Raw genomic sequence first — 20237 nt, 5'->3', positions numbered from 1 at the left:
TAACATTTGATTTATTAAATAATATATATGGCTAGATAAAGTTGTTAAATTGGATCAACCCACACCATAACATTAAAAATATGTATAATTAAATTTGAACAGAAATTCAAAAGCTCGACTTAAAAAAAGCCAATTACATGCATACACCGCATAGATATATCAATGCTTGTGAATTTAAAGGAGTTTACAAATCTGGCTTTGAGAGAAAAAAATTAGGAATTTTTTGCATAAATTTAATAATGAAAAAAAATTAAATTAAACGACGCTAAATAAAGACTTTACGGTTGACTTGAGTGACGGAAAAGAGCAAAATTTGAAAGTTTAGAGATAAAATTGAAAATTCTAAAAATTGAGTGGCCAAAATAGAAACTCGTTGAAAGTTAGGTGACAATATGTAATTTACACAAATCGTTATTATCCTATATGGTATTCTTAATAAGCAGTCACAGAGATCGTGGTCATAAGTGTAAATGGAGTTATGACCACAACAACCCCCCTTTATCATCATTATCCACTTGCCAATCCTATGAACTAAACTAGGATCAAATATTGAAAATTGTCTAATTTAAAAGAATATTGAACTTAAAAATTGAGGACAAAACCTAATTTAACTAATATTTAAACTAAGAGAACCTGCGGGAGAAATAAACAATAGACACGCACGATTATACTTTCCGAGCTCTCATTTCTAATTACTTACTCAGTAATTAGCTTTTCTGGTAATAATAAGCAACAAACTAAGAGAGTTTGAGTCCATCATTATTGTATTTAAAGAAATTATACAGTAGACATGAACCAGTTTGAACAAATTATTGGTGGAAAACTGGAACAACTCCATGTTTGTTTTCTTTTCTCATAGCAGAATGTAAACAAAAGAGAACAACAAGCGCTTCTCAGAACCAAGCCTCACAAGTTCATACATACGACACCTTAGATACCTGCAATTTATGAACAATGACTTATGTAATCACACCATTTCAACAGAAACGTAATGTAATTGTGGCTTGAGCGATGAAATGATCTAGTAATTTACTAAGATATGAAAGCATCATAACCTGATGATTGAGCAATGTATGAAGTTTAAATCCCACGATGGAATCAAGTTGGAGGAAGAAGCTTGTCCCTCGCAGAACAAAGCTTGGTAACAACAACATTTATGGGCATCCGCTCACTCGATGATTCGGCTGAACAAGTGAGACCTATTTCGAATATCAAATTCAAGCACCGAAGACTGTCATTTCTCATTCTGTTTTCATTGCGAGTGATATCTGTAATTGTTCCTCCTCTGACACTATCTTGAAGATGGATGGGATCTATAATCTCAATAAGGAAAAGCTTCTCTAACAAAGTTGTGAAGACTTAAACCTTCCATGAACATTTCATCAGTTGGCCTTTTCCCAGTAAACATCTCTAGCAAGAGGATGCCATAACTATACACGTCACCTTTTGTTGATAGCTCGCTTCCCATGCCATATTCTACAAATGGTTCATCACAAATTACATATATAAACAATTGAAGAGAAAAACACTCTAAATAATTGTAGAAGAAATGAATACAATGTAATTAATTACCTGGTGGTGCATAACCAATAGTTCCTCTTATGCCAAGGGAGCTCGACTGATTAGCAGGTTGATTAAACCTATCTTCATAAAGGACTTTTGCTAAGCCAAAGTCACTTATGTGGCCAACCATTTCGTCGTCGAGTAGAATATTGCTTGGCTTGAGGTCACTATGAATGATCGATGTTTCACAATCATAGTGTAGATATTCGAGTGCATAAGCAACATCTACGACCACATTAACTCTTTGGAAGAAGTTCAAGTTTCTCATCCTCTCCGATTCGTTAATGGTGATAGATGGATGCAGCCAGTCCTCCAAGCTTCCATTTTGCATGAACTCATAAACCATGGCTTTAAAATCATTGCCTTTGTAATCGACCCCCGAAACGACTGTCAATACCTTGACAAGATTTCGGTGCCGAATGTTCCTCAAGGCCTCACATTCAGTCAAGAAACTCCTCGTTGCTCCACGATTTAGAAGATTAAGCACCTTTACTGCAATAGTTGCTCCACTCTCTTCGAGAATTCCTTTGTATACAGAACCAAAACTTCCGGAACCAATCAAATTCTGTATGACGAATCCATCGGTAGCCTTTAGGATGATTTGGTATGATAATTGTAAAAGCGAATTTTCTACACAAGTTGATGTAGGCTTTTGCTCTTTCTTATTTTTAAACCACAAGATGACGAGACAAGTGAAAACCAAAATCACTCCTAAAATCACAACAATAATTGTAATTTTCAATTTAAGGGAAGTGTTTGATGATTTTTTCAAGTCACATCTCGACAAATGTAACTCAGGGATGCCTCCACAAAGCTTACAGTTTCCCTCAACGAACGTAGCACTTGCATTCTTGAAGACTCCTTCACTCGGTAACACTCCCTCAAAATAATTAAAAGAGAGGTTTAAATACTTTAATGCCCTAAAATTTACAAGAAATTCTGGAATATTACCTGAAAGATTATTGTGAGATATGTCCAATGCCTCAAGGCCTCTCAACGAACTCAAAGATGATGGAATGGAGCCTTCAAACAAATTGCCTTCCAAAAACAGCTTCTCTAGACTTACGCAGCTACCGAGGTTGTTTGAAAGCAGACCATATAATTTGTTGTGAGAAAGATCCAATTCACCTAGATTTTTCAGTTTTTCTACTTCATCAGGAAGCTCGCCAGTTAAATGGTTTGAAGATAAGTTAAGTAAAATGGTCAAGGATGGGATTCCAAGTACTTGAGGCGGTATTGGTCCACTAAGATTGTTTTCGGAAAGATCCAAACATAACAACATTTGGCACTTGCCTAGACTTGAAGGAATTCTGCCCTGAAGATTGTTATGATCTAAAAAAAGTTTAGTTAACGTTGTTAAATTTCCAATAGAATTTGGAATAACCCCAGAGAGAGAATTAGTATCAGCATATAACATCTTTAGCTTCTGAAGCCTCCCAATACCAAAGGGAATGGGGCCTGATAGTTGATTTATTGAAGCCGCTAACACTTCCAAATTGATGAGATTTCCAATCCCATACGGGATTCTTCCCAATATTTTGTTCCCTTTTATTTCTATTTGTAAAAGGGTTCTTGAAAAATTGCTTATGCATTGGGGAAATACCCCTCCGAAATTATTGAAGCCTATATACAGAAATTCTAGTTTGGTATTGTTGACTAAAGTGCAGAAAAAGTTGAAGTCGCCTTCTCTCCCATGTCCCAAATGGTTATTGAACAGGGCCAATTTGTTCAGGTTATCCATCTTTTCTAAAGAAGGCACATCTCCACTGAATTTGTTATCACCAAATTGAAGTACATTCAGATTTGAGGCATTGGATATTGAAACAGGGATTTGTCCAGAGATTTGGTTTTTGGCTATGGAAAAGAACTCAATATGTGGCATAGTGATTTCTAAGTCAGAGTGAAGAGTACCTTGAATCTTGTTTCCACCAATATCAAAGACTCTAAGACTGGAGAGATTGAACATTGAGACAGGAAAAATACCATATATTTCATTTTGGGCTACGGTGAAAATTGAAAGACTGGTCAGCCGTGCAAGAGCTTCAGATATATTCCCATTTAACGCGTTATAACCCAAACCTAGTCCCTCCAGAGATGATATGTTTCCTAATGAAGGTGGGATACTCCCTCCCAAACTGTTGTTCCTGAAACTCAAAGCTTTCAAGTTTGGCAATAGACCCAACGAAGTAGGTATTTCTCCTGTTAGTTGGTTGCCTCTCATATCAACGAATGTAAGCTTAGAGCAAGCAGATAAATTGGAAGGAATTCCACCACTGATGGAGTTATTCGCCAGTTCCAATGTTTCCAGTCTTTTTAAACGGCCAATTTCTGAAGGAATCTCGTTGTAGAAGTTGTTTCCCACTAGACTCAACTCCCTGAGAAAGCTCAAGTTTCCAATGTAGGGTGATAATGATCCCGAGAGTTTGAGGAATGACAGTTCCAACTTGGTGACTCTCTGATGTTTGCGACCGCATATAACACCACGCCACTGACAGAAGTGAATGGAACTATTCCAGGACTCCATAATCTTGAGCTGATCACCTACTATATCGGCCTTGAACTGGAGTAAAGCTTGTGGTTGCTGTTGCTATACCATGCGCGTTAAGACCCTGAAAGTTGAAGCACCAGAGAAGAATTATAGCTTCAACGCAAACAAGGAGAAAAGAGATGGAGGCTTCAGAATGCTTTTTTGTTAGCTCCATGGAACTGAAGCAATTTCTTAATAGGTGAGATTGACTTGTATTTGAGAGTGTTTGGTTCATCAACAAGAAGTAGATTTATGGAACTCTGATATTAACATTTTCTATGTTTTCCAACTATGAAAGTCACGTGGCCACGTTTTCCATGGCCCTGCTTCAGTTAGATGCATCTACATGGGTTTGGCTTTGCATGGAACTCTGTTTACTTTTCTTACAGAAGCCGACCTTCTGGAGATTTAATTTCTTTCTTTCATATGTAGATTGTTCACATTAAGCAATAATCCAGACATCGTGGGACAACGGGCGCTCAAATTTTACAAACTGTCTCCTTTAAATTATATTAAGAGTAAATTATACAAGCTATTATTCAACTTGACTTGATATGTCATTTATATCATTGAACTTTCAATTGTTCTAATTATAATATTAAATTTTAATTTTGACTTTAATTATACCGTTGTTTCGTTAAAATTCAAACATCATGATGACAAATAAAACTACATCGTTTTAGCGTGGATATTAATACCTACAATTACATCGTTTTAAAAACTTGTGCAGATCTACCATCGCTAATCACTTGTGTTGATAGCGTGGAACTCAAGCTTTGCGACGAACCTCCGACCGAATGTTTACAATGTCGGAACCGGTTAGTCTCGGATTCGATCAAGAGATTGTTGTATGAGTCTTCCTCCGGTGACTGGTCGGCATTGTTATCATGTGAAATGTATGTCCGATATGTTTTTTGATAAGTAGAGAAGTTGTTTTGAACTCGAATGTTCCGGTACGATATTGGAGCGGACGGAGGTAGGTTTACGAAACAATGGGGAAATCGCGAGGAATAATGACGGTTGGATTATAACTTTTCTCAAATATCTCAAGCTTTCTAATACTTTTGGCTTTAGTTTCTTTCATTTTGGAGATTGAAATAATGTGTATAATATTTGATAACTAATTCAATTTCATTCAATGTACTTAGCTGAGTGTTTGAATGAGTGATAACCTTTATATGTATATTTATAATCTATAATGGTCTAAATTGAGTCGATTGAGAATTTACTCGATTGACATTATTATTGTTATCGTAATATTCAAAATATCATATATATTTTTATGTGTGAAAAATACGTTATATTTAGAAGATCGTAGATTTTAATGTACTTAAACATAATTATCTCCAGTTTAAATCAGGTTAAAGATTATGAATAATTTAAAAATTATCATTGTATGTTCAAAAAAATATTTAATTTGGTTGTTGTTATATTAATGTAATTCGTGCTTATAAAATTTTGAGAGAAATATAAGTTCTAACTATAAATATATTATGGTTAAAATTTTATTATGAGTTTCTTTTTCTTCTAAATTGGATTTTTGTTTGTGAGATTTGTTAATATTATTGTGAAAATGAAAGGGATTTGTTTACTCAATTTGGATGAAATTGAAAAAAATAAAAAAATATATATTTAGAATATTTTTAGTAATCATAGGTTAAATTGATAAAATATGTAAATATTAAAAACTAAATTTGTTATTATGTGAATTATTAAATGATCATGTCACTCTTTCGTTAGAAATTAACAACATAATGACGAAAATAACCCATCTTGAATAGTTCAGCGATGAAAAAAATATTTTTTTAAGTCTGAGTTAATGGAACCTTATCATTTTAAAAAATTAAATTAAGACTAAATAAATATACAGGTTTATTTAAAAATAAAATAAAATCAATATAATATTTAAATATTAAGAACTTAATGTGTTTATGTATCAACTTAAAAGAAATCGCTTCTTCATTTGGTTAATAATTTAAAGATAATTATTCGAAAATATTAATGACAAAATTTTTGATTTTATTAATCCACTATTTGATATATTATCCATGTCCAAACCTAATATGAATTAGCCCATTACTCATTTATTAGTTGCAAGCCCAAAACTCTCCAAAGAAACCCAAAGCCCACAAACCCTTCCAACCCAAATCAGATCAACCCATTAAATCAAATTGGGTCAACTTATAAAGTCAAATTATGTCAAATCGGATTGAGCTAAATTAAGGTATTAAGTCGAGTCAAATTAAATCAAAATGACGTAAATCAATTAAATGGAATTTTTAATCATTCTAATTTATTTTATTGATAATTTTTATGACATTAATTTTATTATTATTTTATTAATATATAAATTAAATAAAAAAATTTGAAAGTTGGAATGATTAAATTAGGAGTAATTTGAAAGTTAAATAACTAAATTACAAAATAAGCTTAAGTGACCAAAATAGGAGTGAGAAGATCGTTGAGTGATGAACGATATAATTTACCAATAAAAAAGTGACATTTTGTAACAATTCCGATAAGTTTTTAACGGCGATGTATCAAAATGAAACAAAAAGTAAACGTTGTGTATGATTTTGAAACAAATGAAAGTCTAGGACTAAAATGAAACAAAACCGATAGTTTAGAGACTAAATGTGTAGTTTACCCTAAATTTTAACTCACACAAATAATCTCCCTTTAAAAATCCATTGAAGCTCCAACTAAACTTAAAAGCTAATCTTCATATAAATAGTTGAATTTGACGTGATTAATCATTGTTTAAGACTTCAACTCTTAACCAACACGTAAAATGGAAAATGAGTGAAGAGAGCTTAGCTTATAGGTACGCCCACCTCTAGTCAAAATCAATCTCTTAGGGATTTGATTACAAGGACAAAATAATTATGTTTCAAGTGATCATTTGCACAAATTTAAAGGCCGATCTAATCAGCTTTAAGGCTAAAGTGAAAGACTTGACACAAATTAAAAAAAAAAAAAAAAAAAAAAAACACCACCTTGTTTTATATCACTAGAATTTTAATTATATTTCATATTGAATTTGTTTGGACCATCGTGTTTTATTTCATATCACTAGAATTTTAATAATATGTTAATATTCTTTTATTTTTATCTATATCAGCTTAACCTTTAAGCACAATTGATGGTCAAATAATAAGGGGGTAATGGCTATACAACACGAATGACAAAATCAATGTCATTAGAAAAAGTAAAAGCAAACGTATAATACTCTCGTGAATCCATCCAATGATTTCAACGACAAAAAGATAATGTTATTCTTCTTAAAAATTTTAGGTTTAACTAACTGTATCCGTAAGGTTTATTTTGTTAATAAATTAAAAATATTCTAAACATACACTACATTGTAATCACTTCAGACTATTAAAAAAACTTACGACACCCTCGTTTTCGATTTCTAATGCTAAGTTCCTTTGTACAAATGGCTTCTCAAAATATTTTACATTACAAACAAGGAAGACTTAATTTTCTATCCTTAGTGTGTTGTTCATCCCTTTTTGTTGATCGAGAACGATATTAATTTTAGTGTTGGTTATCGATCGTCGGTATTCTCTATTGTCCTTTTATTTTCTCATATCACATCTTTATTTTTCTTTTTTTTTTAATTTTCAATAATTATGTTTGTATGACACGTTTTATTCTATCTTTTGACATGTTTTTCGGTTGTTTGATTTTTGTTTCATTTATCTTTTTCTAAAGATTGATTTGGCATCGCTACGACTAATCAAGATAATGTTTATTTCTTATCTTGTTAATCTTCTCTGCTTTAGACCATTGGATTAGATATGAATACTCGATTTGTGTTCGTAGATAACTTTTCACGTCGCTTTAGTCTGATTTGCAGTTTATCGATATTCTTTTAGTAACTTGATCCCCTTTTGTGATTCGTTTGATGATGCGATCAGATCTGTTTATATCTATATTTGTTTAAGTTTCTTAGTTTGGTTTTTAATCTTTCCATGTATGATCCTTATATGATCTTAAGGTGATTAATTTTTATTTATATGATTAAAGAAATTATCTTAATTATATGCTTAATTTATAATTATAAATTTTTATTATAATTCAAAATATTTTTTATTTTTAATAAAATTAACTTCTTCTTATTAAAAAATAGAAATGGCTCCCCAAAAGTGTTGGCAGTTGTTAAATATTGAGATAGACATAGAACTGACAATTGGGCGAGATGAGTGGTTTTTTTGTTCGCTCTAACTTTGAAAAAATAAAAATAATTTAACCCGTTTTAAATATATATTAGTTTTCAACTAGATTTTAGTTCGATTAACATAATTATTATTGTTGCAGATGGAGAATTTATTATTTATTATCAAATTACTCATTTAAATTTATTTATAAATTTATAATTAAAATATATAAAATTATTTATAAAATAAGTAAAAATAGGTAATTGGATAATTTTCTAAGGTAAGTGGTGGGATTTGATCTAAACTTAAATCCAACTCCAAAATATTTAATTTAAAAATTATCAAGCGCAAAATTCAATTTTATAAAGTTAAATTAGATTAAAACATATTAAATTTGAGTTATTTTATAATCTCTAGGTAAAGAAAAAAAATGAAACCCTAGAAACAATAAAAAATAGAAAAAATATGATTGAATATGAATTTGAATGCTTTTTCTATAAGTTCATAAACATGATATAAAAGCTATAGTAATTTCAAATTTTAAAAATCCCCTTACCTTATGATGTCTAAAGATACAAAGGCCAAGGTACCTTTTAATTACCTTTATGTATGACATGTAAGAATAGTAAGTAAATCTAATATAAAACCTAAAATTCTAGTAATTTGGGATTTGTTACGTTCAACCATCAAAAAATAATAAATTAAATAAAACAATTATATTTGTATCTATAAATGAATTAAAAATCTTGAATGTTGATTTTTTTCTACGTCACATTTATAAAATAACTCAAATTTAGCCCATCCGCCACATCATCTTTCACGTTGTTAACTACTATGGACCGTCACATCAACATCGTAACGGTCAACGACGGAAATCGTTGGTCAAAGGCCACATTGAGTGTAAAAAAGTAACAAGGACCACACTAACTTTTTTTTAAAAAAAAAGTACGAGAGCCTCACAAACCCTTTTACCTAAATATTTTAGTAAAAAAAAACCTTAAAAAACTATTTTAGTCAAAATTAAATAATTCTATTTTTAGTGTGTTTGCTTCTTTATGACATCTTCTTTTGTAATCATCTTATCTAGACTTCAACCAAAATAAATTTGCAAACAAAAGTTGGTGCTTAATTGCGCAAGCTTCCAATATTTTGCAGCCATGATTGATTGCATGGAGAATGTACGTTAATGATACATATAAAACATTAGAATTATGAGTAATTGTTTTCCTTAGCCAAAAGTCTTTTCTTATCAATATAAATTCATGATTGTTTATGTAAGGTGTTGCAACATCACCTTGTAACATTCCAAGTAATCTTGTACGAGTCTTTCAGATACTTGTATCTTTTTATATAATTATTTGTATTCAACTCATTAATTGATTAGTTAATATCATGTATTATAGAGATTTATTATAAGGGTGATCATATTAATCTAATATTCTTCTTCTATAATGTCAGGATTCGAACTTTTAATCTTACTTAAGAGATATAACGTTCTACCCACTTAATGAATGTAGCTCACAAACTATTTAGATTAAGTAGCCTAAATTTAGGCCACACATATTCAACTTAATTGAAGGCTGGACTTCTCTAAGGTTGAGCTCAGTAATGATTATATTATAATTTCAAATATTTTTTAATCGAACTTTATAGACACAATTATTTTGAAAATAATATTACTTAAAATTTGTTAATAAAATAAGTTGTGTTAGGAGGATTATTCTTATAATGGACCTTTCTAATATTCAATTTAGGTTAATTAATCAATAGGTCAGATATTAATGATTATGTCAATTTTATGTACATTTGATAAGATACGATATTTAAAAAGACACTTTAAAATCTTAAACATAAAATTATAAATCGAATATGAAAATATAATAATAAAGTGATGGAACTAATGAAGAATCTATAGAAGTGATGAGAGAGAATCTAAATTGAGTTGTATGATTGAGCACATGTGAAAGAACGTGGGGACTTAACCCCAGACACAAATGAGATTCCAAAGCAAGAAAAAGAAAAAGACACATAACAAGGATGTTTCAAAAGTGAAAGCTGCCATCGGAAACAGGGAGAACCAATTACATACATACATACATACATACATACATACATACATACATACATACATACATACATACATACATACATACATACATACATACATACATACATACATACATACATACATACATACATACATACATACATACATACATACATACATACATACATACATACATACATACATACATACATACATACATACATACATACATACATACATACATACATACATACATACATACATACATACATACATACATACATACATACATACATACATACATACATACATACATACATACATACATACATACATACATACATACATACATACATACATACATACATACATACATACATACATACATACATACATACATACATACATACATACATACATACATACATACATACATACATACATACATACATACATACATACATACATACATACATACATACATACATACATACATACATACATACATACATACATACATACATACATACATACATACATACATACATACATACATACATACATACATACATACATACATACATACATACATACATACATACATACATACATACATACATACATACATACATACATACATACATACATACATACATACATACATACATACATACATACATACATACATACATACATACATACATACATACATACATACATACATACATACATACATACATACATACATACATACATACATACATACATACATACATACATACATACATACATACATACATACATACATACATACATACATACATACATACATACATACATACATACATACATACATACATACATACATACATACATACATACATACATACATACATACATACATACATACATACATACATACATACATACATACATACATACATACATACATACATACATACATACATACATACATACATACATACATACATACATACATACATACATACATACATACATACATACATACATACATACATACATACATACATACATACATACATACATACATACATACTACATACATACATACATACATACATACATACATACATACATACATACATACATACATACATACATACTACATACATACATACATACATACATACATACATACATACATACATACATACATACATATACATACATACATACATACATACATACATACATACATACATACATACATACATACATACATACATACATACATACATACATACATACATACATACATACATACATACATACATACATACATACATACATACATACATACATACATACATACATACATACATACATACATACATACATACATACATACATACATACATACATACATACATACATACATACATACATACATACATACATACATACATACATACATACATACATACATACATACATACATACATACATACATACATACATACATACATACATACATACATACATACATACATACATACATACACATACATACATGCATACATACATGCATACATACATACATACATACATACATACATACATACATACATGCATACATACATGCATACATACATGCATACATACATGCATACATACATGCATACATACATGCATACATACATGCATACATACATGCATACATGCATGCATACATGCATACATACATGCATACATACATGCATACATACATGCATACATACATACATACATACATACATACATACACATACATACATACATACATACATGCATACATACATGCATACATACATGCATACATACATGCATACATACATGCATACATACATGCATACATACATGCATACATACATGCATACATACATGCATACATACATGCATACATACATGCATACATGCATACATACATACATGCATACATGCATACATGCATGCATGCATGCATACATACATGCATGCATGCATACATACATACATACATGCATGCATACATACATGCATACATACATACATACATACATACATACATACATACATACATACATGCATGCATACATACATACATACATACATACATACATACTTACATGCATGCATACATACATACATACATACATACATACATACATACATGCATGCATACATGCATACATACATACATACATACATGCATGCATGCATACATGCATACATACATGCATACATACATACATACATACATACCAAATCTTCTATCTCCTATTTTTGGAATCAGGAATCCATTAATTCAATTTAATCAACTTTTATATAAAATTTTAATCTCAGTTATCTTTTATATTCATCTAAAAATCTAAAAATAATATAAAATTAAAAATTATTCGATATTTAATTTTATACATGTAAGTGAATTCTACTCCGATATACCTTAAAGAGAGAGAATTGCTCTTCTGGATAGATGACTTTATTCCATGTTAGTAAGCAGCATTGGTTATTGCAAAAGCATATCCAAAACTCAGATTCCATTCTCTTATACCATTAGTTTGAAACACACCCAAGTCAAAAGCCATCAATTCTCAAATATTAAGCTATCAATGGCGTCAAGAGATTCACTCGTTCTTGGAATAGAAATATACATCATGCATTATTGCTTATATTAAATATTCCGATTAAATTAATTAGTTTTTAATTAAATTTATAAATATTTTAATTGAAATTATCTGATTAATTTAGTTTGATTTTATACTTATATTTGAACCTTTACATAAAATTTGAAATTAATTTATATAAAGTGTACAATAAAATATCAAATTTGGTTCGAATTTTTAAATAAGATCAAAATTTTGAATTTTGATACAATGAATGGAAAAGAACTAGGTTAAAAAGATTGTTATTATAATCAACTTCTACATTACTTAATTTAGATTAATTAATTAATATATTATATACCTGATAAAATTAAAAGGAAAGTCTTTGGAATATAATAAATTATTTTTTTCAATTCCTTCTTGTACTTTTGACTTCATCTGTCCTTTTAGGTTTTGGTCTTACTTTAAAAAAATGCTGACAAAAATGGAGTATCATTTGCATGGTTTTGAGTGGGATTTTTGGCGCTTTTCGTTTTCATTTTTTTAGTATATAATTTATAATTTTTATTCATAATTATCGTATTATTTTTTAATAAAAAAACACAGAAAGAATGGCAATATGGGGATGGGCAAACACATAAATGCATTGAAGACAAAATAATTATATATTATTATTTTTGGATTATTGGTAGGGTGAAAAATAACTAACCAAAGGTTAAAAACCCTAAAAATGTGAGACAAAGCAACATCTTAGGAATTTGAAATTTGCCATCGAACATGATTAAAGCGACAACTGAGATTCTGATGATCAGTGATCCCCCACAGCAGCAGCGAATCAATTGAATTCACTTTATCTTCAACACACAGTCGTCGTTGAAAGAAAAAAAAAAAGACTGAAACTACATTAACTGCATATTTTTACTATTTTAACTAAAATCGCGATAAATATGATACGATTAAAGTTATAACATTCATGTTAACGACACAATGGTAAGTTGTTTGCGATATTTTAAAACATGCTTAACGTCTGGAATTGACAAAGGTTGAATTAGGATATGACAATATTGAAGTATTTCGCATACGACAGAAGTAAAGCAATGTGATGCAAGAGAACACCGTTGTTGACAAAGTTTATAAGTTATTGCAGCTTGATTAAAATAAGAATTTCTTTTTTATATTCCTTGATAGATATCATTATCTCATTGCATGAAAGGGATTGAAGCTCACAGTTTCAGGTATGATAGAAAGTAGTATTTAACTCGACTGAGTAATTATAAAGGTTAATAACTTATTATTTTATATATTGGCGGTGAAAAATATTTTGTAAATAAGGTTACATTAATGTCATTCATCTTATTTAAGATTTAAAATTTAATATATATGGTTTTGAATTTAAAATTTTACAATTTCTCGTAATCACTCTTTTACCGTCTCCATGAATATATTTCATACAATCAATTAAAACCTGCCCAATTCCTTGAATCATTACAATAGCATATAGAAACACAACAAGATTGAAATGAACAGCAAGCTAATAGATTTCTTCAGGAGTAGAAATTTACCATTAAATTTCCTAATTGAACTCTTGTTTTACTCCATTGGAAACTTGAAATTTGCAAAAACTTATCTATCACTTGAATGTTGAATCCTCTTTGTTGAAACCTGTAAATAAAACAAGTATTAAATTGAGTTTTGAGGGAAGAATATGTATGTATATATGCATGCATGCATGTATGTATGTATCACCAGAAAGATCAGTCCATGAGTTGCTAGCATTGCCACCCCAATATTGATGATCATTGCCTGAAATTCCCAAGAAATTCCTTGATAAATTCAATCCTTGAAAGTCTTCCATTTTAACAGCAGCAAGCTGAGTAATAGCTCTCCCTGATGGCTTAGATCGGAGCGGATGGTGACCGTCGTAACTCGGTGATGGCCGGACACCTTCACTTTCAAATGGATATAACCCATTTTGGTGCTGTTCCAAGCTAGTCAAAAATGGAAATTGCTGAACCTGTTGCAGTGATCTCCACTGTTCCACTAAACCATTTGTTGAGCCTTGAAAATCCATGTCAGTGGCTCCGCCTGTCACCGCCACCTGAGGTTGAATTCCCCCGAAATTCAGCCCGATATCTCCAGAGTCGTAGTCGCCGAGATAATGTAAGGGGGGAAATAGTGGCAAATGTGGTACTGATAGGTTCGTGTGGCCTAAAATATCAGTGCAACTATTAGAAGCAAGTGTACCGGAAGACGAGGTCGAATCGGTTCGACGTCCGGAAACGACGGAAGGAGACTTTGATCTATTGCTCCCCTTGCTTCTTTTATTTCTCCGACAACCACCTCCGACCGGTACGTTCCTTAAACCGCCACCACGAGTCCAGTATCGTCTACAGGTCTTACAAAAGTGGCGAGGCTGAGAAAGGCTGTAATTGTTGAAGTAACAAAATTTCGTGTTCGTCGACTCACAACGAGGGCACTTGAGAGCCGACTCGGGCTGTGGGATTCTAGCTAGTCTGGCTCGTTCCGCCATCGAATTAGACTTTTTACCGCCTGCGCCACCATCACCGGCCGCCGTGGATGGTGGTGGAAGCTGAAAATTACCATGCCTTTCATTATTGATAACTCCAGCTTGCTGATGAGTTTGTGGCTGCAAAAACTTCTCACAAAAAGTAAAGGAAGAAGATCAAATAAATGGTATATTCAAGTGAAGATCAGAAAAAAGGTAAGAATATTACTTATATTTTTCTTGGAGAAGAAGCCAGCCAAGGAAAGAAAAGAAAATCTGGGTTTAAAAAAGAAAAAGAAAATTTACCTGTTGCCAATCGGGGGGATCTAGATAGACTGGAACAGAAGAGAAAGCCATGGCGTTTATTGAGCTTAAGCTTTCAATCTTTTTGTAAAGGGTTTGTGGTGATATGGTGGAGAATCACATAAAAAACAAGCGAGAGATGCAGGAAGAAGATGAAAATAAAAGGAAAGCAAAGGGAAGGGAAGGGAAGTGTTTGTTTATTTATATTTTGTTTTTTATCATCCCAGTCCCTCTTTTTGTTTGATTAAACTTCCTTTTATGGTTTGAATTAATAAGAGTTAATACTGACTATAAATAAATTTGTGTATTATTTAGATGATTGAGAATGTTATTTTTGTACTTTAAAGAGAAATACATAGTTCATGACGATCACATAATGTATTAGTCTTACTTCAATTTTTTAAATAGTTTAAGATGATTATAAGATAGTATATATTTATAATACCTTTTAATCATTGATAATGCATACACCTTGTAGACACAACTGTTCGAATCCAAAATCTATGAGAGAATAACACTTAACACTTCATTTAACCAGAGATTGCTTAAGGGTTAGAGAATAGAGACACAAGCATGCTATAGGTGAGAGTAATTTTAAAACTATTGAAACTAATTTTTTTAATTGTTTAGAGTAGTTATAAAGTAATATATATTTTAAAAAAAGATTTAATTAATTGATAACGTACATACGAACATTTTGTAGATAAATAATCGAAAATATCACTTTTACGCTTTAAAAAGAAAGATTATCTATTATGATGATAAAAATGTACTAATCTCAAATCTAGAAGGAAGTAGGAGATAAAAATAACAACATAATATTTAAATTTAGAGTGAGTTGTTTTATTATTACAGTGCCCGGAAAAGATATGATGAGTGGGCATGCTTGTCTTGAGAAAGAGAAAACCCTAGATGAAAATTTGTAATAATTAAATAATAATTGTTTCTACTAAGAACGTAATAATGAAAGAAAAAAAAAGTTGGCCTTGGTGGGGTAGTCTTATGGGTGGATGTGTCACTGTCGAATGTACCTTTGTTTCTCGGGTTGGTCCCCCTTATGATTTTATTTATTTATTTTTGCATGTAAAATATTTTGGTTTTATTTTTTCTTTCGTCCTTTGTTGTCTCTTCAAGTATAGTATCCTATCCATGCAGGTGAAGTTTTACATTCAACTTTTACTCAATATTCAAGAAAATCAGATGACAAAGATCAAACAAATATTGATAAATTACTTTAAATTGAATATTATAAAAAAAATTATAAAGAGAATGATATTCATAATTTAGTTTGTTTTAATTATAATATAATGATTTAAACTTCAAACTTTATTTAATAAAATGAAGTTGAAATTTTCATTTCATTAAAATAATAAATATTTTATTGTGAAATATTTTTATTTCATTCTCAATATGTCAAATGATCATTCTCTCATTTTATTTTATTCCTATCTATATTTAAATGATGACAAAGTAAGTCGTCGTTAGATGCTCGCAACCGAATTGGTTTTCATTTTCTTTAAAATTTGTCACGTGCCACGTAAGATTTAAGTGGGTCCCACAACACCGTCGGGTAAGGTTGTCTTTTGGGATTAGATTGGAATAATATTTTCTTTTCAAATTATAAATATATTATTTTTAATAAAACCGGTGTCACACCCCACATCTCTCCAAGGGTCCCCCACAAATGAAACACGATGCCGAAATTTTCGTCAAAACTTTCATGGAGTATAAGATACATTGATCATATGCAATGAGCAACTTTGTTGGGTTGATGATGAAATTTGCATCGTTGGATCTATTTTAATCATGGATTTATTAAAAAGAAAATGTACATATAAGTTTTATCAATACTGTTGGGGAAAACGGGTTATTTCCCATACGAACGTAGTTTTAAAATTGACCTAAAATGTCAAGATTAAAACACCAAAGGTTGCACAGCGGATAAACCTGTCAAACTATTGAATATTGAAACACAATGAAAAAGAACCGAATAAAAAATAATAAAGGAGAGAATACACTAAATTTACGAGGTTCGACGAGAATATCGTCTACTCCTCGGGCACCACACCGGATGATAACTTCACTATATCGCCAATATTACAACAAATGGAATTCTTTGGAATTCCCAAAGTGGGAGAATGAAGAATACAAGAGGAAGAGAGAACTTGTTTTTGGGATGATTTCTAATGGAAATACTTATGCCTATTTATAGTTGAGTTTCAAGAACAATATGTTCAAAGTTTGGCCACCTACCAAAGAATTTTCCAATGTGTACAAGTTAGCCACCAAATATGAAATTCACATGTTCAAAGTTTGGCCACCAACCAAGATGAAATTTCCAACTTGTCAACTTAAATTCTAGACAAATCTAACAAATCTCCACCTTGGCTTGAAATTACCAAGCCTACTCAACTTCTTCAACTCCCCAAATTTGTAGTGCCTTTAATTGCGCTCACAAGCGCCACACACCCGAAGGTGTTCATACTTTCAGGATGTTAATCAAGTTCAAACAATGATTGAACTTGATTACTGTTACCACCTTGGTCATCATATCTGCGGGATTTTCTGATGTCGCAATTTTCTGAAGTAGAATCTTTCCTTCTTCAAAGATCTCCCGCACAAAGTGATACCTCACGTCGATATGCTTAGTCCTTGAATGGTAGACTTGATTTTTCGCTAAGTGAATAGCGCTCTGACTGTCACAATAGAGACTAATGTGACTTTGAACAACTCCCAAGTTTTCCATCAACCCGTTAAGCCAAATTGCTTCCTTTACAGCCTCTGAAACTGCCATGTATTCTGCCTCTGCAGTAGACAAGGCCACCGTAGATTGCAATGTAGACTTCCAACTTACTGGGGCTTTAGTAAGAGTAAACAAATACCCAATAGTTGATCGACGCTTATCCAAATCACCAGCATAATCGGAATCAACATATCCAACCATACACTGACCAAGTGCTTCATCCTGTTCAAAAACTAAACCAACATCCACGGTTTGTTGGAGATACCGTAGAATCCATTTCACAGCTTGCCAATGTCCTTCTCTAGGATCATGCATGTACCTGCTCACAACTCCAACTGCTTGTGAAATGTCAGGACGCGTACACACCATTGCATACATCAAGCTCCCAACTACATTAGCATATGGAACTTTTGCCATATACACTCGTTCTTCGTAAGTTTTAGGAGATAATTGAGAACTAAGTTTCAAATGAGAAGCCAATGGGATACTTACATGTTTGGTATTTTCATTCATGCCAAAACATTGTAATACCTTTCTCAGATACTGCTTCTGTGTTAAACAAAGCTTCCCTCTCTGTCTATCTCTGCTTATCTACATACCAAGAATCTTCTTGGTCTCACCTAGATCTTTCATCTCAAACTCTTGATTCAACTGAGCCTTTAATTTGTCTATCTCCTTTTTACTCTTCGAAGCGATCAACATATCGTCAACGTACAAGAGAAGATAAATGAAAGATCCATCTTTGAGCTTTTGCAAATACACACAATGATCATATTTGCTTCTAGTATACTTTTGCCTCCTCATAAAGCTATCAAATCGCTTGTACCACTGCCTCGGAGATTGCTTCAATCCATATAGCGATTTGTTCAGCTTACAAACCCATTTCTCACAACCACCATCTTTGTATCATTCTGGCTGTGTCATATAGATCTCCTCTTCTAAATCACCGTGCAAGAAAGCCGTCTTTACATCAAGTTGAGCTAGCTCCAAATTCAACTGTGCTACCAAGGCCAACAATATTCTAATGGAGGAATGCTTCACAACAGGGGAAAATACTTCATTGTAGTTGATTCCCTCCTTTTGAGCATAGCCTTTAGCTACCAACCGTGCCTTGTAGCGAACATCTTTCTTGTTATGAGATCCATCTTTCTTTACAAATATCCACTTGCATCCAATGACTTTTTTACCTTTCGGTAATTGTGCTAGTTTCCAAGTGTCGTTCTTTTGGAGAGATTGCATTTCTTCATCCATGGCACTTTTCCACTTATCACTTTCCAAGCTTTGTATTGCTTCTTGGTAAGTGATAGGGATATCATCATCAACAACTGGAAGAGCATAGGCCACCATATCAACAAATCGAGCAGGTCTACGAATTTCTCTCCTTGGCCTTGTAACTGCAAGTGTTTCTGGTGTCTCCAATGGTTCTTGGGTTTGAACCTCTTCATCTTCTGATTCTTCTATTGGAGTTGAAGAATCAACTGCATCAACTTCTGAGATCATCATCTGCTGAAACTCCACCTGTTTTGGTGTATGATCCACCTGCTGTGGAGTACTACTTGTCTGGACAGCTTCACTTGTTACCTTCTTTACTAGGGCAGATTCATCAAAGGTAACATCTCTGCTACAAATTATCTTCTTGGTGTCTAAACACCAAAGGCGGAATCCCTTCACTCCATGGGTGATTCCCATAAAGAGAGCCTTATTTTCTCTCGGATCAAGCTTGGATTCATTCACATAATAATAAGCAATGGATCCAAATACATGTAAGGAATCATAATCAGT

General features: G+C 31.6%; 2 protein-coding genes across 3 annotated transcripts; both read right to left on the bottom strand.

Moving 5' to 3' along the window:
- Positions 1-1321: 1321 nt before the first annotated feature.
- Positions 1322-4087, bottom strand: LOC120213431 (putative receptor-like protein kinase At3g47110). Its single transcript, XM_039211584.1, has 3 exons — positions 2515-4087; positions 1573-2424; positions 1322-1476 (listed from the first exon to the last, which is right to left on the bottom strand). The coding sequence occupies exons 1-3, from the start codon at positions 4085-4087 to the stop codon at positions 1322-1324; spliced, it is 2580 nt and encodes an 859-aa protein (XP_039067515.1).
- A 10242-nt stretch (positions 4088-14329) lies between these two features.
- Positions 14330-15868, bottom strand: LOC120213297 (dof zinc finger protein DOF3.6-like). 2 transcript variants are annotated; one of them, XM_039211469.1, is made up of 3 exons: positions 15716-15868; positions 14650-15559; positions 14330-14565 (listed from the first exon to the last, which is right to left on the bottom strand). In XM_039211469.1, the coding sequence occupies exons 1-3, from the start codon at positions 15764-15766 to the stop codon at positions 14534-14536; spliced, it is 993 nt and encodes a 330-aa protein (XP_039067400.1). In that variant the 5' UTR covers positions 15767-15868; the 3' UTR covers positions 14330-14533. The 2 variants fall into 2 exon arrangements, with proteins under 2 accessions (XP_039067400.1, XP_039067401.1); XM_039211470.1 differs by having other exon boundaries at positions 14650-15550.
- Positions 15869-20237: the final 4369 nt, after the last annotated feature.

The sequence above is a fragment of the Hibiscus syriacus genome, unplaced genomic scaffold, assembly GCF_006381635.1.
Source record: "Hibiscus syriacus cultivar Baekdansim isolate YM2019G1 unplaced genomic scaffold, ASM638163v2 tig00110020_pilon, whole genome shotgun sequence".
Lineage (NCBI taxonomy): Eukaryota > Viridiplantae > Streptophyta > Magnoliopsida > Malvales > Malvaceae > Hibiscus > Hibiscus syriacus.
This window is presented reverse-complemented; position numbering and strand designations above follow the sequence as displayed.